The sequence below is a fragment of the Mustela nivalis genome (assembly GCF_964662115.1).
Source record: "Mustela nivalis genome assembly, chromosome: 14".
NCBI classification, from domain to species: domain Eukaryota; kingdom Metazoa; phylum Chordata; class Mammalia; order Carnivora; family Mustelidae; genus Mustela; species Mustela nivalis.
The window spans coordinates 6440606-6462420 of record NC_139033.1 but is presented as its reverse complement, the minus strand read 5'-3'; the positions used below and the strand labels follow the sequence as shown (position 1 = coordinate 6462420).

Genomic DNA, 21815 nt, shown 5'->3' with positions numbered 1-21815 from the left:
TGGGACGTTTTAAGCCACTAAGCTTGTGGAGATTTATCACAGCAGCCACTGGAAATTCATAAAGGGCTCGGCTGGTGTGTGTACAGCTTCATACCTAGTGCCTTGTATAGTACTGGTACGTAGTAGATGCTCAGTAAATATGTGTCATGGAAACAGATGGGTGAATGCAGTGTGAGGGGAAGGGGGCGGTTCTGGACAGGAGTTAACAACCATGAGCCACTGGCCAGGTCAATTATGGCCTAGGATTTGGAAGCGAGTGGTGGGAGAACAAGGAATTCAATCCCAAATTCTACCAAGTCTGTGCCTAATGCACTTGGTTTTCCAACTAAAAACTCTTTCAGACGTCATGAGGTTAACAAGTGAGCCAAATGCCTATTTACCCCATGGACCCTTTTAGAAAAGAACGTTCTAGATTAGTCAATGCCGGTTATGCCAAGCATTACCTGGAACAGTCTTTAGAAAACTCAACAGCTGGGGAACCATGGTCAAAGCAGCTTTCCCATCAGCAAAGGCTCACAGTTGAGAGTGTGACAGTGACTAGGGTCTTATATGAACAGGACAGGCACTCGTCATCCTGAGGGAATTTTGCTAAAACCTCCTAAGTCAAGGGAGAAGATCCGGCTGCTCATCTGGAAGGCCCTATTTTGCTCACCATTTCCATATTGCATTTTATTATTACCATCCGGTTATAAAACCGGGGCACTGCTCCTTGGTATCTACACATTGTAGCGATGCATAAAATAAAACTCCTCTTCCTAGAAACAGCTGCCAAGTGAAGTTCTTGCAGACTTTTTTTGTGCATATACAAATACACAAGTATATATACACACACATATAAACATACGTATACACCTGTATGTAATTATTTTAGAATGCGAAGGATGTTATTACACCAACTGCTTTGCGAATCACTTATTTTCCCACTGAAATGATACTGTGGATCTCGTTCATGTCAGGATATCTACAAGGAGCCCCTCCGTTCTTTTTAAGGGCGGCTGAATATTTGGTTATGCGGGAATATGACAGCATATCAACCATTTCCCTCTGGATTGTGATCAACGATTCCCTTCTTGGGTTGAGTCCAGATTTCCCACGACCGCAATGGAATCCTTATGCACCGACCCCTGTGCCCTATGCAAATATAATCTGTATATAGAGTCTTAGAAGTGATATTGCTGGTCCGAGGAATGTACATATAAAACTTTGATAGACAATGCAAAATTACCTTCTCGGAAGGTTGAATTCAATCCCTACTCCTAACAGCAGGGTATATGAGGATTTCATCTTTATTTACAGAATTCTGATTAGGGCCTTATGAATTAGCAGTGATGGTGGGAAATGCCAAAAATGGTAGCCATGGTGGTTTTTTTTTTGTTTTGTCTTTTTTTTTTTTTTTTTTTTTTTTGAGAGAGAGAGAGCAGAGGAGGGGTAGAGGGAGAGGGAGAATCGTAAGCAGGCTCCATGCCCAGCCGTGAAGCCTGATGTGGGGCTCGATCTCATGACCCTGAGATCACAACCTGAGCCAAAATCAAGAGTCAGGTGTTCAACCAACTGAGCCACCCAGGCGCCCCAGCATTTGTTAAGATCTTCAGGGAGACAGGCACTCTGCTCCGCTCTGGATATGTACGACAGGTTTAGGTCTTCAGTGATTCTGTGAAGTAGATAATACTATTATTATCCCCATTTTACAGAGGAGGAAACAGAGGCTCAGAGTGGTAACTGATTTGCTCAGCCTTCACATCAGACAGATACAAGACTGCCTCAGACTTGAACTTCACAAAAAATCCCCATATTGTCAAGACTTCAAAATGTGCCTTATTCCTATGAACATAGCCCCAGATCAAAACAGTGTTGGCAGGCAACAGCTTGTCCTTAAATCAGTAGTGGTATCAGGGTGCTGCCTAGGTGTGCGAGTGGGCCCCCTCTGGCCTACCCACCATTCACTCGTGGCTGATTGGGTTTGGAAGTGTGACCCGTGCCTGAGAACCTTTTCCTCCCCCTGCACGAAGCTCGCTGGCTCAAAGGGAAATCAGCCCCCAGATCAGCACTGTCCAGTGGGACTTTTTGTGATGATAAAAATATTCTGTATTCTGCACTGGCCAATATGGCAGCCACCAGCCCCAAGCGGCTAATGAGTAATCAAAATGTGGCTAATATGGCTGAAAAATTAAAACTTTAATTATATTTACTTTTAATTCATTTTGGTTTAAATAGGCACATGTGGCTATGGGGCACCATATTGAACAACAGAGATCTAGATTCTGGTTCCCATTGGCCAAGCCAGACCTCATCCCACCAGCCTCCTTCCTGCAAATATGGCCAAGTTAGAAAGTCCTAAGGGCCCTAGAAAAGGTAGTGAGCTGGGCTGGACCTCAGAAGATGGGGGTGTACTCTTAGATCTGGCCCAACTGAGCAGAGAGAGATCCCTTAAGTCTAATGATAAAAGAGGCCAAGAAGCCAAACATCTCATGAGTGGCTTTTCCAGTATCTTATAACCCCATGCATGGTCTCAGGTCAGCAGCCAGGTGCCTTGGAATTTGTGGACTGGAAGAACCTTCCAGATCCTCTCATCCATCTGTATCCTTTCAAAGGTGGGAAAGCTCAAGTCAGAGGTCACATGGCATGAACACGGCAGAACCGGATACTGAATCCAGAACCCCAGCTGTTCATTCCGAGCCCTATCCTGACAGCTGGAGTAAGTCTCCGTCTGAATGCAGCCCTACCCAGCTGCGAGTCCAGGATCCTGAGGCCAATTTCAAGCTATTTAGCTCATGAGACAACTGCCAGCTTGAGTGGAGCCCCTCCCACCCCGCCCCATGACTGACCTAGCTGGAGACACTGGGTTGCTGTTGACCAAAAGTCCCTTGACCTCTCTGAGCCTCAGTATCCTCACCTGTAAAATGGAGCCAAGAAGGCTTACTTAATGGTTACCCTAAAGATCAAATAAGGTAATAATGTGGTGACTGCCCCGCCTATGGGAAGACTCAGCCGCATGCCTTCAACCCTTTGCCTTTAAGCATGGACCGACCCAGACACAGATCTGGTTCGAGCCCAACCCTTCCTCCCAGCACAACATCCCAAGTGCAGAGGTACCTGGCAGGTTGAAGTTCTTCTGCTGCCTCGTGCACTGTGGGGAGGGGTGCAGGGGAGAAGGCGGCGTGGCGCTGGGAGGGAGGGGCGGTGCTGGCGAGGAGGGCGTGGAGGATGTTGTAGATGAGGGATTGCTGCTCGAGTCTGGCTGGTAAGGGACAGGGATGTGGTCCTGCAGAAAGAAAACAGGGCAGGGACCAGGGGGAGGCAGAGAAGCAGAGACACTGCAGTGAGAGTGGGCGAGCAGGAAGGAACCCACGCCGGCATCCTTAGCCGCTTCCCTTAGCCGCCAGACCCTTCCCACCAGCTTCATCATCCCCACCCACCAGCTAGTTGCATCCAGCTGTGGAAGGAACAGTTCCTGGCATCAATTTCCCACCCGCTGCCTGGACTCCAGAGCGAAAGGTTACCACGTAATGAAAGGCACGTAGGTGACAGCCATGCTCTCTGTGCCTTTCGATTTGGGAAAGCCCCACGCCAAGGTGCCCAGAGTGCTCTTCCCATCCTAACACCTCTCCTCCTGAGTGTTTATTAAAGAATCAACAGCCTGACAGCTCCAGAGAGGGCGCGAGAGCGAGCCTTCAGCTTCTTCCCTCCCATCTCATTTGGAGGCGCCACTGCCTCTCCTGGAGCCCGAGCTGGCTCTAAGTGAACATGAGGACATAATCGAAGTGTGCAACCTCAGAATGGTCCCTCGCTGGGGGGGTGGGCAGCGACCGGGAGCAGTGTCCCCCACAAGCCCTGGCCCTTGGGAAACTCAGAATGTGACCTTCTTTGGAAAAAGGTCTTTGCGGATGTAATTAAAGATCTCAAGAGATCATTCTCGATTAAGGTGCTCCCTAAATCCGATGTCAAGTGTCCCTATAAGAAATGGGGACTCCCTCCTGCACAGAGGGAAAGGCCACATGAAGACAGACGTACAGATCACACTGCCACGACTCTAAGCCAAGCCACGACTAGGATGGCCAGAGCCACCAGAGGTTAGGAGGGAGGCATGGAATGGATTTTTGCTCAGAGCCTCCAAAAGGAACCATCCCTACTAACACCTTGATTTCAGACTCCTGGTCCCCAGAACTGGGAGAGAAAAAATATTTGTTGTTCTAGCTCCCCAGTTTGTGGTGAGTTGTTATGGCAACCACAGGAGACTGAGCCCTGCAGAGGCCGCTGAGTCAGGCAAACCCAGACTCACAGTGCCCACAGCCACGCCCACCACCCCCCCTCCCCGCATCTGGGACCAAATGCTTAACCTCTCTCTCTGGTCCTCAGTTCTGCCCACTGTAAAATGAGAGTACCAGCAAACCTCAATAGCCCGTAAAAGTGATTCCTGCCTCTCAAAGCCAGAGGAACATTGCCTGCCCTCTCACAGGACGCCCGTCACCTAGTCCCTGCATTACTGCGGTCCATCGCTCCGATGGGCTACGGTGCCTGAGGATGGTTTTGTGCAAGCCCGTTATTGGACAACGGGTATGTTTACCTGCCAAACTCCAGAGTCAGCATAATAAATAACCAACCAGCATGGGCCAGGGGAGGCGGGGTGCCGGAGGAAAGGGGTAGCAGGCACTCTCTGTCTGGCTGCCCAACAGATGGCTGTGCTGTGCATGTCACCCTCCCAGAACACACACACTCCTGCTGCCTCCAAGTAAGCTCACTTCCGTGAGCTCCAGCTTCTCCTCGTCCCTTACATGGGCTAAGAACCCCCACCAGCTGGGTCTACTATGTTTAGATGCGCTTACCCATGCACCTACGCCCCTGGCATTGGGCTGAGGCCCTTGGCTGTCAGTAAATGGGAGCAATTATGTTGGTGACACAATCTGCAATGAAACTTCTTATCCAGGATACCTGTGGATTCACAGGCGGTTTTAAGAAGTAGCAGCAATCTCGCGCATCCTTACCCGGTTTTCTTTGATAGTTCTGTCTTGTAAAATTACAGCATAGTATCCCAATGCAGACATTGCGTGGATACAGCCACGAAACAGAACATTTCCACCACCATGGGGATCCCTCACATCGCCCTTTCATGACGACCCCCACCTCCCTCTCTGTCCCTCCCATCTGGAACCTTAAGACACAACTAATCTGGTCTCCGTTTCTATTATTTTGTCATTTCAGGAACACTATTAGGCGGAATCATACAGTAGGCAAACTTTCCGGATTGGCTTTTTCTTTTTTCCACCCAGAAAGAATTCTCTAGAGATTTCTCCAAGCTGTTGAGTGTATCAATAGTTTGTTCCTTTTAATCTCTGAGCAGTGTTCCATGACATGGATGTATCCCAGCGTGTTTGACCGTTCAGTCACTGAAGGACAGCTAGGTTGTTTCTCCTCCAGGGCTACTGTGGATAAAGCTGCTGTTAACATTCGTGTACAGGTTTTGTATGCACAACAGTGTTTATTTCTCTGGGATAAATACCCAGGAGTGCAACTTCTGGACAGCATGATAATTGCATGTTTAATTTTTAAAGAAAATGCAAATATTGTTCTTTGGAGCAGCTACACCATTTTATACTAACAATGTATGAGTGATTTTCTCTGCCTCCCAACCAGTGTTTGGTGTTATCACTAAGTTTTACTTTAGCCATTCTGATAGGAATGCCATGATATTTCACTGTGGTTTTAATTTGCATTTTCCTAATGGCTAATGATATTGAACATCTTTTCATGTGTTCACTTGCCATCTGTATATCCTCTTTGGTCTTGATTATTATTAACTATATAATGAGCCTTGAAATCAGGCAAACTGATTCCTCCTACTTCATTCTTTTCCAAAATTGTTTTTCAGCTATTCAAGTTCCTTTGCTTTTTCATATAACTTTTAGAATAATCTTGTCTTTATCTATTAAAAAAATCTTGCTTGGATTTTGATAGGAATCGGATATCGATTTTAAGGAGAACTGATATCTTAACTATGTTGCATCTTCCAATCCATGAACATAGTATGTGTATTGGTTTCTGAATTAGAAAAGTAGGAACAAGGGTTTATGTTTTTTGCCCATGTCGAGAAGTTTTTGCCCATTATTTCTTGGAGAACTTTTCAGCTCTGACCTCTTCCTCCTCTCCTTCCAGGACTCTGATGACACCAGTGTTATACCTTTTATCGTTGTCCAAAGGGTCCCTGAGGCTCTACTCATTATTTTTTTTTAATCCATTGTCTAATTTCTACTGCTCTATCTTCAAGCTCACATACTCTTTCCTCTGCCCCTCCATTCTGTCACTGAGTCTCTCCACTGAGTTTTTAATGTTAATGAATAAATTTCCTAGTTGTATGTTCTAAATTTTTCATAGGTCCTGCTTTATAACTTCTACTTATTTGCTGAGACTACTTCTTTGCAGCAATTTCCTATTTTTTCCATTTGTTTCAAGATTGTTCATAATCACTTATTTTTGAAACATTTTTGATTGCTCTAACAATCTTTGTCAGGTAATTCCAAAATTTCACTTGTCTCATCTATTGACTGTCTTTTTTCATTCAGTTTGTGATCTTTCTGGCTCTTGGTGTGACAAGTGATTTTTCATTGAAGCCTGGACACCTGTGTATTACATTGTGAGACTCTGGGTCTTACTGAAACCTTTAGCTTCAGCTGGCTTCCTGTGACACTGCCCATGTGCTGTGTTGTTACTGCTGAGTAGGGCAGATACCTAGGCTCTCTGCCTCTGTTGGCAACTGAGAGCAGCAGGGTTCCTCCTGTTACTGGATGGGAGTGGGAATTCCAGCTCCTTCATAGGCCTCCACTGATACTTTTGGGAGAAGTAGGAGTGCCTCATCACCACTCCCCATGTAATCACTGACACCAAAGAAAGGGGGAATAGCCTCATTAATGATGGCTGCTGGGAGAAGTCCTGACTCTTGACCAGGCCACCACAGACGTTAACTCATCAGGAAGGGGTACTGCATTATTGCTAAGTGAGGAGCTCATAGTCCCCAACACAAACCAGGCCACTTCACATCTTCAAGGCTTGGGACATGCTGTTATTTCTACTTGGAATATCTGTCTAGCCCTAGTCTACCTGTAAGACAGAGCTCACCCCTTCCATCCACTGAGAAGTTCCCCCAACCCCTGCTCTACCAGGTAAAGCCCATCATTCACTCCTAGTGTTAGTTCTGCATTACTCCCTCAGCTTCAGCTCTTGCTTCTACCCAGCCACTTCTCAGCCTACTTGTTTGTCTCATCCTCTAGGCTAGGAGCTCCCTATTCTCAGCACTTAGAAACACACCACGCACACTGTGGTCCTTCCATTGCATGGAAGGACCAACAATGAAGGAAATGATGAAGCCAAAATGAAGGAAAACAAGAAACGAAAAGAGGAGGGTTGGAGGGATGAAGAGAAGGAGAAAAGGATGGAGGAAAAAGATCTATCTCATTTTACTAGACTGTGTCTTATCCATCTTTGAATCTGCAGAACTTAGCACAGGAATAAAAACGTAAGAGATAGCAATAAGTATTATATGAATGAGTGAGTTAATGGGAAAGAAGAAGAAATGGAAGGCAAGATAAAGGGAGGGAGGGGAGAAGGAATTGTGTTCATAGAGAAAGGAATTATCTCTGCGTCCTTGAGGGTAGAATTAGGTTTTCCTCATCTTTGTAGCTCAGGACTGTTGTGAATACAGAAAATCATCCCAAGAGAGCACTGCATATGATGCCCACATTCTTTGGCCAAATTGCTACAATAGGAGGGGAAATTCCTTCTGGTCAGACCCAGGTCTATAGCCCGATGGGACCAGCAATTAGAGGTTGCATTCCAAACTCTACCAGATCATTCTGGGAAGGGCTAGTGGCATAATTCCTCTTTCTGAGCACAGTTAAGATGCAGAAACATCCTTCAGAGACCTCCCAGTCCAACCCCTTATTCTGTAAATGGGGACACTAAGACTCAGAGAGCAGGAGTGACTTGCTGGAGTCATATAGAGAGTTGGTGGCTCAGGTCCTAATCTCCACCCCAGCAGCAGAAACACAATATTGTGCCAAGTCACAAGAAATTCACAGTTTACTCAGGAATCAAACCAAAGCATGCTCATCTCCCAGGTTCCCATTTCGCCCAGTTGTGCACTGGTCTGGACATGGTGGTGATGGTAACTGCCTCTCTCATGGACTTTTCCTAAGAAAACTGTCCCTACCCTCCAACCCAATAGATGGTACTGAATAGACAGTCCTAAACAGTCATACTTGTCTTGTGACCTTCAGAGCCCACCCCCAGTGCAAGACCACAGGTCAGAACAAGATGGCAGCCGGCTCATGACTATAATATGGAATGAAAAGATGAGCTGGCTGACAGGAAGAATGGCAAACAGCATTAGGAGCACAAGCAGAGAGAAGATGAGGTATGAGGTTCAAAGCGAACAGAAGAGCCACAATAGGCCAGAAAACAAATAAGCCAAGGTTATGAGGAGTAGGAACTATATGGTGGCTGAAGCAAAGACACAGAGAGAGGAAGGTAGAGGATGAGGAAACCAGTCAACAGCAACAGACTAGAGCAGACCACAAAGAGTAGCTGAGTCAAGGTCGTGATGGGAGAATAGAACAATGATTCATGGTCTTGCTGTAGGTCCAAGGAGCTGGCCTGAGCCCAAGACCAGCTGAAAAGGGCAAGCCGGCGTGCAGCTGCTCCAAATAGTATCATGGCAGCAGGCAGACCTGCAGCCTTGGACACCACTGCAGATGGGGTTTGGATGCCTTGAGGTGGAAGCGTGAGTGCTGTAGACTGCTCCCCCAAGGAGCTGGCAGAGGCTGCTGTTTCTCCCCCTCCTCTGCTGGCTCCTCCGCCATCTCCTGCTCCTCTTCCTCTTTTCCTTCCTCTTCCCTTCTTCTTCCTCCTCCTTCTGTCCCTCTTCCCCCTCCTCATTCTCTAGTCTTCATCATCAAGCCATTCTAGGCCCTGAGTAGCCAGTGTTGGAGTAAGTAATTTACGGGTACCATTGCATCTAATCATTTCCACGATCCCAATCACACCTGCTATATTCCTGCCTCTTTTTTTTTTTTTTTAAGATTTTATTTATTTATTTGACAGACAGAGATCATAAGTAGACAGAGAGGCAGGCAGAGAGAGAAAGGGGGAGAGGGAAGCAGGCTCACCGCTGGGCAGAGAGCCCGATGTGGAGTTTCATCCCAGGACCCTGAGATCATGACCTGAGCCGAAGGCAGAGGCTTTAACCTACTGAGCCACACAGGCGCCCCCATCCTGCCTCTTTAATAGGGATTGGGGATTGGAGGTGGGAGCCAAGGCAGAGAGAGCTTGCTATGACCACTTAGTCAATGAAGAAACAAAGTTCCAAGCCCAGGCCTTCTGACTCCAAAATGCAACTCTAAGTATTCTGCTGGAAGAAAAAGCTAGGCTTTTTGTGAACCTGGATTGACTGAGCCAGACAGGAGAGGAGACAGAGCAATGAAAAGGAAGTCTTCAGACCAAATTGGCTCAGATATCTGTTGCACTAACCACATCATTGCCTGACAAAAAGAATCTGTGTGAAGCCAGTGAGAAGAGAAAGAGAGGAAAAAATAACCTAGCTCTGTGATAGATCCTGCCCACCTTCAAGTCGAAGCTGCTTTCTAAATAGAGGTTAATTTATTTCTCTTATCAAATTCTCCTGCTGGCAGACAAGCAGAACGATGTCGTAGTCACTGATCTATCTGACCTGCATTTCTGTCCCATCTGATCGAGAGGCTCATGGTGCCTACAAAGCCAGAGGGGAAGGTCTCGAGATGGCTCTGAGCAGCCTGCCCCCTAAGATGTGACAAAGAAAAGGACGGGTTACAGACATGCACAGTTACTTCTCAAGAGCTGAGCAGTGCGAGTCCCCAGAGCAACCCCGGAGTGGGGATCCCTTCTAGAGACCTGTATGTATCCTTTGCAAATAACAAAGAAGCAGCAGACCCCACCTGACATTTGGATTGGAAGCCCAAGCCTGAATCTGATAATGTTATCTAGAATATCCCGGGCACTTACCATGTGCCAGGAACCTTACTACATCTTTTTTATGCTGATTTCTCATTTCATTCCAAAAACAACTCTCTGAGGTCAGGGCTCCTCCTAGCCACCATGGATACTTTGTTTTTTATTTTTTAAAGATTTTACTTATTTATTTGAGAGAGAGTGAGTGAGTACGAGCAGGGGGAAGGGCTCAGGGAGAGAGAGAGAGAGAGAGAGAGAAGCAGGCTCCCCGCTGAGCAGGAAGCCTGATGTGGGGCTCCAACCCAGGACGCTGAGATCATGACCTGAGCTGAAGGCAGATGCTTAAATGACGAAGCCACCCAGGCACCCCATCACGGACACTTTAACACATGGCCTCAAATTCCTTGGGCTCCTCCCATCGATAGGTGGGATCTATTCCTCTTCCCCTTGAATCTGAGTGGGAGCATGACAGCCCCCATCAGTATGGTGTATACATGTATATACCAACCCTTGGCTAAGGACAAATCAAGACAGTGCGCTGGCTGTTATCGTGCTAGGTTATAAAAGCCCGAGTAGGCTGAAACACTTGTTCTTTGGGCCCTCACCTGCCATGGAGGAGACCCACTACCCTGCAGCTGCTCAACTGTGAGGAAGTTCAAACCATAAGGCAAGTCCCTATATAGATGCTCCCACTGAGTCTCCGCTGAACCCTGCCTCTGATGCATCCCATTCCAAACTCCCGAAGCAGGCTCTAGACCTGGGGTTGGCAAACTTTTCACTGAAATGGCTGAATGGTAAATATTTTAGGCTTTGTAAGTCACATGGTCTCTGCTGGACCCACTCAATTCCAGCTTGTAACGTGAAAGCCGCCATAGACAATATGGGCATGGCTCTTTCCAAAATAACTCTAGTCACAAAAACGGGTGCAGGTGCTGGGCTGGTTTGGCCTGTAAGCCATAGTTTGCCAATCTCTGTTCTAGAAGATTCTGGCCCCCAGCTGTCTGGGTTTTCCCAGGTGAATCCTTGAACATCATGAAGCAGAGCCCAGCCATCCCCACTGTACCCTGTCCTAATTCCTGGCCCTCAGACTCCCCAAGCATCATTAAAAGGCTTTGGTACACCAGTAAGTTTGAGGAGCTTTGTTGTATAGCAGTAGATAACCGGAATACACCCGTTTCACACATGGGAAAACTGAGGCCGAGAAAAATGAGTGGTTTGCCCAGAGTCTCACAGCTAGTACGTGGGGAGAAGCCAAGGTTGACTGCAAGGTTTGCCTGACTTCAGAGGCCAAGCTCTCAACCATTCAGATGATGTCACAAGGAACCAGATGGTGAATGACTGAGAGCTAGTAGTAAAAACGGTGGGTGATAGCGCGCTCGAGAGAGAACATATGGGCTCTGGTGGGGAGGCATGCAAAGGGAGGTCCGAGATGGAGCAAGAGGCCAAATTACTCATGGCCTTGCAGGCTGCGTAAGGAGCTCTTTGTCTTCTATATACAGTAGAAAGCCACTGTATGGTTTTTAAGCAGAGGAGGACAGGATTCAAATTACATTCATTAGGAATTACTCTGGCTGCCCCGCGGAGGGTGGGCGGGGGAGGGGCGGATGCTTTCTCCAGCTGAGGCAGAGAAGCCAGGCTGAGCCTTGCCAGGGAGAGGTCACTCAGCCATCTCGATGTTCCTCTGGGTTCTGAACACAGGTGGTGACTTCCCACATGCTTGGGTTGATTTATACTTTATGCACCTCCCACACAATGCACAAAAGCATTGGGGAGCTTGAAAACTCACCTGTTGGCATGTGCAGCCTTTGCTTCCTACCGTAAGGCTGCAGGTCTCCCTGGGACAGTTCTGATGCAGTCCGACCAACAGACCAAACACAGGATGTGGAAATCACACCGGAAATTTCCATGCCACGGTGGAGAGAAAGATGCACAGAGAGGCTCATTGCTGACCACCCTGTGAGGAGCAGCCGGAAGCCAACCAAACTGGCCGAGGCTCAGAGCTTTGGGCCCCCCCACTTATCCATCCACCGAGTCTCCCACAGGAGCTCAGAAATAGACCCCCCACCCCCAATCTCTTGGTGGTCTGACTCAGCAGCTGTGTCAGCCCAGAACCATCTGCGAAATTAATCCTGGCAGATGGCTGAACATCTCACAGAGCAAAGAGGGCAGGCCTGGACCAGTCAGGAACCTGCTCAGGCTCTCCTGCTCTCCCTACTGCCCCCTCCTCGACAGACTCATTCATTCTCACTTCTGTGTGCCCTCTTTCAAAACCAGACAGATTTCCGGCGCACTGAATCTCCACTGATGGCTGGACGGCCCCCAAACTTTACTTGCACAAACAGCAAGGAAGGAGGAGAACCCAGGTGGGCTGGGAGGTGCGGGTTCCCAGAGTCATCTGCATAAGCCCCGCCCCTGCCCTGCCCCCACCCCCTCACCCCTCCTGGCAGCTGCCGGCCCCCAGCATGTACCCGAGGGACAGGACCCCAGCCTCACCTTGCTGATTTTGTTGGTTTTGGGGAGCGTCTGGCTGATGTGCAGGTCCGAATACCGGGGTGGCTTTCGTAGAGGGTTGTTGATGTCACACGGGACGGACTCTGTTCGGACTAACCTTGCTGGATCCGTAGGGGTAAAAACAGCAAGTTGGGAGTTTAAGTACCACTTTGGTTCTAAAAGGTTTGGCCAGGGGAGCATAGCTCCGACCCCACCCCGAAGGCCCGCCCCCACTCCCCCACCAGGAGCAAGAGGGAGTTCTCCAAAAATGATAATTGTCCTGTCATGGTAGTAAGATCAGGTGTTCTCCGGTTTCTAAAATCTTTATATTGTCGATAAATGACTTGTCCATTAGAAATTTTAATAATAAAACTGAAACTATCAGGTTGTTTTCGACATCGTAATGGTCTCACACTGGGGTTCATTTCAGACTTGACCCTCCTTTGAAATACAAGAGGTTCCTGATTCCTTAGGGTCTGCAATCAACAGACAAGCTCAGAATGGTCATCTGTCCCTGGCCCCATCTAACTTTTGTGTTGGGATCGTCCTTTGCTACTTGTGGGTTTCCTCAGGCCAGAGCAGTCGGGTGTATGTCAAAACACTTCTGTCGTAAACACATTTGTCGTAAACAGGTCACCAGGATCCCTGAAAGGAAGGCTTAGTATGTCCAGACCTCCCAGCCACACAAGAAGCTGGGCTCACAGCTGGTGCTAAATAAATGCTTCCTGATCCAAACCACACTATCCAGGCTCCTCCTCGAGTTACCCCTCTGTTATTCTGACTTCTTATGGGGCCTCTGGGAGCGGCTGATTGAGCAGTTCAAATTCAAATTTGATGCCTGGCAGTGTTACTTTTTTGCTGTTTTTATTGCATGGGGTGTGGGGCATTGGTGGAAAAGTTAAAGCTTTGCACTGACCCGGGGATTTAATTTCTCTGCTTAGCCTGAGCTGCCATCTCTATGGAAACCAACTATATTTTAAACTTCCTATCAACAGGGGTGTGGGGGGGTGTGGTGAGGAGGAAGCAAGAACCTGGGGGACTTCTGGAAAGATCCATGGCTCTTGCAGGTACAGGCACCTGTTGCCTTGGAGTGAAGGGGGCACGGCCAGGAAGGTGGGTCGGGGGGAGGGAGCCCTTCCTCGGATGTCAGCCTCTGAAAGCCAGTCCCCATGCAGCAGGCTGGTTCTGGTCTGCACATGGAAGCTGGGCTCCAACAGAGTCCACGACAAAGAGGAATTTCTCCAGTGACGCTGACCCAAGACTAGGGCTCGAGAGCTGTTGAGAATTCACGTTTAAAAATAGCCTTGTTGAGTGTATACAGTTGTGCAAGGAACAGATGGTTCTTGATTAGGATGTGGGTGGAAAGGGGCAAAGAGCTGAAGATTTTTCCTTTACTCGCAATTTCCCTCCTCGTGGAGGTAAGCAACGCAAAGATCACGGACAACCAACAGCCTGTGGGCTTCGGAACACATCCCAGGACTTTGGGCGGCACTCTGCTTCCATCTTTACCTTTCCCTTGGGTTCACTCTAAAACGGCATGGATTCCCCAGAGCCTACACTGACTAAGGCCAGGGGAGCTGCGAGGGACACAGTGGGGACCAGAAGGGACTCTGTCCCAGATCAGCAGGTGGTATATGCAATGTTGGCTCCATGGCTCCATCCAGCCTATTAGAAGGAGGGTGATGGGGAACTGGCCAGTGAGAATTTTTAAATAGTTAATAAGTTGTGAGCGTCTTCATACAACTATTTGGGTTTTTCGTGGAACTGCGAAAAAATGCAAAGCAGGACAGCTGCTCCAGCAGTCCTCTCTAGACGGCCCCTGGGTGCCCTCTCCACTCTGCATGGCTTCACATGGCCACCCTCTCTCTTTTCCGATCCTTGCTTGGCTGTGCTGGCCCCTGTGTTGGCGATGTCTATTCTAGGGCCTTGCTTCTTCACTTTAAGGTGGCAGAGAGCTGCCCGAAGGTGTGGTGAAAGAGGCAGGTTCCTCTTCAGTAGGTCTCCAGTGGGGCCAGAAACCATGTGTGTGGAACCACACGGCTCCCCAGGGATTTCCAGGTTATCAATACACAGACCGCACTTTGAATAGCAAAAGTTGGGGCCAGTGATACCCAAGAGAACTCTCAGCCACAAGGAGAGCGTTGGTTATCTGCACTGGCCAGTATGTAGCCACCGGTGGCCACTGAGCCCTTGAAATGTGGCTGGTGTGGCAGAGTCATTGAATTTTTACTTTTATTTCATTTAATCTAAATTTAAACAGTCAGATGTGGCTAGCAGCTGCTGTATTGAAGAGTACAGGCCTAGAGGGTCCCCTGGTGAATGAATTGCAATGTAGATAATGACAATGAGAGATAACTACCCCACAAGACAAGTCAGGGGAACTATTGTCAAGGTTGGACTGCCAGGTTTCGCGAGGAGATGCTTCCCACTGAGTCCTTGGGAGGCAGGGCAAAGCCTTTGCGTCCAGTCTTTCCTTTGCACTCAATTGGTCTTGCTTCCCCCACCACCACCACAGGGTAAAGGCTGGTAGTGGCTCTCCTAAGGGTAGCTGTTACCTCCCTAGGTGGACAGTTTGGCCCAGACACTCCCAGGGCCCCAGGGGACAGAACACAGATGGCCCAAATCCAGAGACCCAAGCCCGCCCCCTCCCCATGCCCACCTCTGCAGGGCCAAGTGATTGAGGAACACTCAGCCAGCACCCTTTCTACATGTGAAGGAAAAGCAATGAGATTGGGGGAACGAGAGGAGAGTGGAAATTAGGAGAGCAGGCAGGAATGAGAGAAAAAGACTTTGGAAGGGGGAGATGAATCTGAGGGCTAAAGTAACAGAGAGACCATCAGAGGGGCAAGGAAGATGGAGAACAGGCACCAGAGATGGGTGAAGGAGACAGATGTCAGGAAGAAGAGTGTCAGAGGGCAAAAAATCAGGTAAGTATCAGGGGATTAAGAGGTACTCAGAAATGGCCTGGATGGGACAGCTATCTCCGAGGGTCTGCAAGAGCCCCCACCCCAGCTTACCCCTACGGTAGGAAGTGTTAAATACTTACCTCCTCGGTGGATGATCAGGAGATGACAGGGAGGGGCTTCTTTGGTGCATTTGTTGTGGCACTTTAACCTGAGAGAGAAAGAGAGACAAGGATGAAGAGATGGGTAGTGGATGGATGGATGGATGGATGGTTGGTTGGATGGATGGATGGGTGGTTGGGTGGGTGGGTAGATGAACGGATGGATGGATGGATGGATGGATGGATGGGCAGACAGGTGGGTGGGTAGGTGGATGGATGGATGGAGAGATGGGTGGACAGAGGAATGAATGAGTAGAGGCAAGGGTGGGTGGAAGGCTGAGTGGGAGGAGGGATGGATAGATGAACAGGATGCCCTGATGGTTCAGAAAGCTCTGGAAGCTGTGAATACCAAAATATGAGATGAGATGGGGCAGCTAAAGTATCTCCTTGGCACCTAGGAAATTAACTCTGGATAAAGGCTATTGTCATTCCATTCTCTCAGGTCAGACTTGGGTGGTCCAGGTTGAGTAGCAGCTCCTTCACCAACAGTGTCCACCTAGATGTTATGCTTTGAAAGATATCTTCGCCTTTCAGTCTGTACTTTTATCTTTTTTATTTTAGGGAGAGGGAGAGTGCACGAGAGTGAGGGGATGGAGGAAGGGGCAGAGGGAGAGAGAGAGAGAGAAAGACTCTTAAGCAGACTCCAAGCCCAGCTCTGAGCTCGACACAGGGCTTGAACTCACGACCCTGAGATCATACCTGAGCCAAAATCAAGAGCTGGACACTTAACCAACTGAGCTATCCAGGCAATCCACAGTCTGCATTTTTTATCCTTATCATCATCATCACCCAATCCTAATAACAATCCCCTGTCTCCTTGCAGACTCGTCTGCCAGCCATTGTACTAAGCATGATACAAATGCTATGCTATTGGATCTTTATAAACACTTTACACAATGGATATTATCATCATTCCCATTTTACAGGTGGAAAAACAGATTAACCAAGCTTTCCTGGCAGAAAACTTGGGTCGGTGGTGCCAAAGGTGGCCTCTCATTTGTCAAGCAACAGGTGACAGCTAACCAAGGCTTCCATTTAGGGTGAGATTCATGAGAGTGAATTCAGTTTCAGAGGTAAGAAGAGTTTAGAGTCAAAATGTCCTCTTTTGAGAGAATGTCATCTTGTTCTTTCCCAAAGCGTTGCCAGGCTTCCAAAGGATAAAACAAAAAAACAAAACAAAACAAAAAAACCCCAAAACCCAAAAACCAAAACCAACTAACTGTGACCTGGCTTTGTCTTTTCCTTTTAGAGTATATATGTCCTTAGGAAATTCTTCCAAATTTCCATACCAATACACACCGTGGCAGACGCGATGGGTGTCCTGTCTGCACCCCTTTGTTCCCCTTACCATTTCTGTGCACGCCAGCCTGACTGCCGACAGCAGACCTTCTTGCCAGAAGGACCCTGCAGCCTTTGCTTAAAGGTTTCCCAATAACAAACTCCATCCAGAGAGGTGGAAGCTTTAGAAGCTCAAACTTCTTGCCCTCCAGGGACCTGATAGTTCTCTCTAACAGAATGACTTGAATGTCCAGCCACAGACTCCACTTGGACTCCCCCCAGCCTCAGTGGTTTTCCAAGCAGAGTCCCAAGACCGGCAGCATGAGCACCAGTGGTCTCCGAACTTTTCAGGAGCGCAGCTTCTGGGGTAGGGACCCTAGATCTGATAGAAACGGAGACTCAGAGCTGAAATGCAGTCCCCTGTTTCAGCAAGCTCTCTCCCTGAGTCTGCTACGTGCTCAGGCGTGAGAACCACTGGTCTCGCTGATCGTTTGGGAATACCTATGCACATTTCCCGATTCCTCCTGTCTTCAGTCTGTGGTGGACCCAGTAGGGACCTGGATTCCACTCTGAGATGGAAGAGTTGGACCTGGGGCCCCTCGGAGTGCAGAGAGGAAGCAAGGAGATATGTGGGCAGAAAGAACATTATTAGTCTATCTCCAAGTCACCTTCACTTTGACTGCATCTGGGAGAAGGCTTCTGGTGCTAACACATCTTTACATTTCTCTACCACATGCTACCACAGTACCAGATTTGGAAAGGCAACACTATCGACAGGAAATTTAATAAATTAATTTTTCCATCTGAACATCTTTTTTTCCTGGTTGCCACATATTCATGGAAGTGATGCTGATTTTCCACTCATGGTGATGGGATACACTTTCATCTTTAAATACATTTTTTAAAGATTTTATTTATTTATTTGACAGACAGAGATCACAAGTAGGCAGAGAGACAGGCAGAGAGAGAGGACGAAGCAGACTCCTGCTGAGCAGGGAGCCCGACATGGGGCTCGATCCCAGGACCCTGAGATCATGACCTGAGCTAAAGGTAAAGGCTTTTACCCACTGAGCCACCCAGGCGCCCCTCAATACATTTATTTGAGTTAAAAAGGTGGTAAGGCGTAAATAAATAAAAGTAGGGCTGCTACGCATATATGATAAAATCATGACAGGGAGGTGAATGAATGACTGAATTAGATTGGGACAAGCTGGCTTACATAACTTGGAATTGTCAGAAAGAGGGGACAGCTTTTGGCATCTGAGTCTAAGTTTTACTGGTTGAAAAACATTAAGAGGTCCTCCCGGTCACGGATGTCACAAAGACGCTGTGACTTAGAGAAGAACAAGAACTTCCACTTACATGGTGCTGGTGAAGTACCAGCCGTGCCCCCCGGGGCTTTACACAACTTATGTAATCCTTGTAACAATCCTAAACAGTAGCAACTATTGTCATCCCCATTTTATGGAGTGAAAAACCGAGGCTCGGCAAATTTGGATAACTTGCCAAAGGTCAAATAGCCAGTAAGAGACAGAGGTCCCAAGCCCAGGTCTAACCAGCAGATGCAGATGCCTCCAAAACCTCCACTCTTCTTCGTTTACATCTTGGGGGTGGCAGTGAATGAACAAGAAGCTTTGGGTAACCAGCAAAATCAAAAGCTCCTCCTTTGAGATAAGCCTAAGATGTCACCTTGTTCTTCCCGCTACAGTTACCTGACTTCAGAAGGATAATAAAAATCCCACCTCACTGTAAATTTCTTTTTCGTTTTTTTTTTTTTTTTAAGATTTTATTTATTTTGGGTTGCCTGGGTGGTTCAGTGGGTTAAAGCCTCTGTCTTCCGCTCAAGTTGTGATCCCAGCAGCCCTGCATCAGGCTTTCTGCTCAGTGGGGAGCCTGCTCCCCCACCCCCCGAACCGGCCTCTCTGCCTACTTATGATCTCTGTCTGTCAAATAAATAAATTAAAAGAAAAGATTTTATTTATTTATTTGCGAGAGAGAGGAGAGCATGAACAGGGGGAGTCGAGAGGGAGGTGCAGTCTCTGCCCTGAGCAGGGAACCCAGTGCAGGGGCTGGATCCCAGGACCCTGGGATCGTGATCTGAGCTAAAGGCAGATGCTCAACTGAATGAGCCCCCCAGGCGCCCCCGTCTTTCTTTTCTAAGGCCTACAGACTGTCTGACCTACAGGAAGGTCCCAGCCCCCAGGGAGGACATGGATATTGCATCCACACCCCAGTGGGAAGCTCTGCTGGATGTACAACTAGCCTCTCCATCAGTCTGCAAAACACTTAACTGGGGTCTGGGACAGGACAGGAGAAGCCGCTATGTTTATGGGGAAGGACAAACCACACGTAAACAAAGATCAGATCATCGCAGGTGTGGTAAGGCGGAGGAAAAACATCATACAGGGAAACAGGATGGAGAGTATGGGAGTGGGAGGGGAAGAGCTTCCAGCCAGAGCTAAGGAACAAGCTTGCGGGTTCAGGGATCAGAGGTTAAAGGCTGGTCAGGCTGAAGTACAGAGAACAGCAAAGCCATAAAGACAAGAGGAAGGGGAGGAGGGCATGGGCAGGGCCCCCGGCAGCAGGGGCAAAGAGTCTGTATTCGATTCTGCAGGCACTGGGGGGCCACGGGAGGCTTGTGACAGCTGTGACAGGTCGGACTGATGCTTGGGAGGCCCCCAGCTGGGGAATCTGCTGATGCCAAATGAAAATGGAACCAAGAAGTATCTGTACTCATTCCTGTTTGAAATAGCTTCATTCCACCCTGGAAGCTTCCAGAAAGAAATTTTTCCTTTCTGCCTCTCCCGCCTACGAGTCTTCTCTAACAATCCCAGCTGGAAGGGTGACGTGCAGATGTGAAGAAGCTTGTTCGCTCTCGTGGGCAGCGCTCTGCACGGGGGCAAGCAGCTTCATGTGACCTCTGGACCCCGCCCGAACCAGGACAGAGCAGGCCAAGCCTCCTGGGACCTCGGTCAATCTCCTGCCTCCCCCTGGTGTTTTCCTCTCCACGATCCCTTGTTGCCTGTCTTTTGCAGTTCTGGAAAAGCCTTCCTTCATCTCTGGCCAAAGGATGGGAGATGGAATGCCTGTTCTTCCAGGCGGCATTTCAAAGGGCAGCCCCGGGGGATGGGGCCAAAGCCAGTGCTCCCGGAGAAAGGCCCAGAGAATTCTTTCATGCTAACGCACTTAACCCTTTGCATGGAGGCTGGTACGTCAAGAACTAGCACCCGCATGTCCAGCACCTGCTAATCGAGTTGGCAGGATTAGTCTAGCGCTGAAATCACACAGACCCTGGAGGGCCGGAGATGAGGCTCTCGCACAATGCAGACACACTATGCCCCACTTACAAAGAATCGTTTTTTGTTTTTTTTTTTTTTCCCCAGCAGGAAAAACGCAGGATTCCACTCAAAGGAGACTTTTCCTTTCACCGCCCACAGAAGAGCAAGCTAGGACCACACACTGTTAAGATCGACCACCTGCTTCCAAATTTGATGCCTCCCATCCCCCAGGCTTACCCTCTAATTCGGTCTGTGCTGGGAATGTGGGTTTTCGTCAAGGGCATGCTGACGACCCAGAACCACTCTAGGAGGAAGACACACTCTACTTCCCCAAATGAGTGATGTCTAGAAGCCTAGATTTTTCCAGAACCCAGCATTCTACTCTCCTACCCCAACAAAAAGAGAAATGGGGTCAGGAGAGTATGGATAAGGAATCTGGGTTCAAAGCCTGGCACTACCTCTTCCTGGCGGTGACGGCTTGGGGAAGTTGCTGACCTACTCTGAGCGACAGTTTCTTCATCTGTAAAATGGGGACAATCATAGCACCTGTATTTACAGGGAAACACAGTATCTGTAGTTGCAGAGAAGACTGACCACATGAGGCGGGCAGGGTGCCCAGGGCAACTGCTTGAAGTAGCAGGTAACTGTCATTTTGTTACTGTTGCGAGTTTGTGCACAGCTTTCCACTCAAGCCCCTAAGACCTTGCCTCTTGCTGAATTGTGGGCTCGCTGCAATGCCTGGAGATCTGAAACACCCATGGGTGGAAGCTGGTTGAGGACTATCCTAGTGTCCTCTCCCTTGGATGGAACAAGTCAGTGGTATGCAGATGTAGGGCTGGACCTCAGCTGTCCAGAGCCCTTACCTGCCCTACGAGGCACCCAGGACTGGCTGCCTTCCCCTCCCTGTCTCTCTCCCCTCCTCTCCTGCTGGTGTGGCCTGGATTGTGTCTCAATAAACCACCTGCCCTTAAATCCTTGTTCTGAGGTCTTTAGAAAGACAGGAGCCCAGCCAGGGCACTATGATGGTTCAAAACCCAACGTGGCCCGTCCCAAAGCTCTCACACCAACCCCAAGCCCTCTCTGCAAGTTGTCCCTTGTGTGTCCTCAGCACACATCCCTTCATGAACGTCGTTCTCCAGATGCTCCATTCCACCCAGAGGAAAGGAAGGGGGACTTCTCACACAAAGCCCCCATCAAACGTGGCCGGGAGGCGCTCCGTGAATTAGCATGGTAGATCTGAACAAGGCCTGACAGCAGACAAAGGTCAGATGTGTTTCCAGAAGTGGGGAGAAGCCTGGGCTTCTGAGGCAGGCCAGCCTAAGCCTGAATCACAGTCCTGTCCTTCACACACCCCGGGGAACTCCATGTGCCCTGTGGAGCTCCGGGCTCCTCATCGGCAAAAGTGTGGTGAGAATCTAATGAGCAAATGCCTGAATGGGGCCCTCTGAGGCAGCAAATAGGTCAACATTTCTCCAGGCAGGGTAAAACGCACGGGAGTGGACACAGAATGCCATGGGAACCTCCTACAGCCCAGAAACTTGGAAAGGGCTCATTTAAAAACTTTTCCTTGAAGGGGCTTACACCTCCTTTTTTTTTTTTTTTAAACATTCAAAGCTAATAGGATAAGCTTCAGCTATCGAGAAAAGTTGCTTACATGGAGTATCTCGTTCCCCAAAGGAGCTGCTGGCTAAATGAGACATCCTCTCCCTCTGAAAATTAAATATGTGCCTTTA

At 48.6% G+C, this 21815-nt stretch overlaps 1 protein-coding gene across 4 annotated transcripts in view; it reads right to left on the bottom strand.

Moving 5' to 3' along the window:
• Positions 1 to 21815, bottom strand: part of KSR2 (kinase suppressor of ras 2) — a gene marked incomplete at its 3' end in the record, with an annotated part of 402908 nt that overhangs the window by 75340 nt on the left and 305753 nt on the right. Inside the window, exons 8-11 of one of the 4 annotated variants that reach the window (XM_082699771.1) lie at positions 15509 to 15576; positions 12466 to 12584; positions 11759 to 11818; positions 3094 to 3262 (exon numbers count right to left, since the gene is read on the bottom strand). In XM_082699771.1, the coding sequence (XP_082555897.1) occupies positions 3094 to 3262; positions 11759 to 11818; positions 12466 to 12584; positions 15509 to 15576 (416 nt within the window). Of the gene's footprint in view, positions 1 to 3093; positions 3263 to 11758; positions 11819 to 12465; positions 12592 to 15508; positions 15577 to 21815 lie in introns of all 4 variants that reach the window. The other 3 variants (XM_082699770.1, XM_082699772.1, XM_082699773.1) reach the window with 3 other exon arrangements.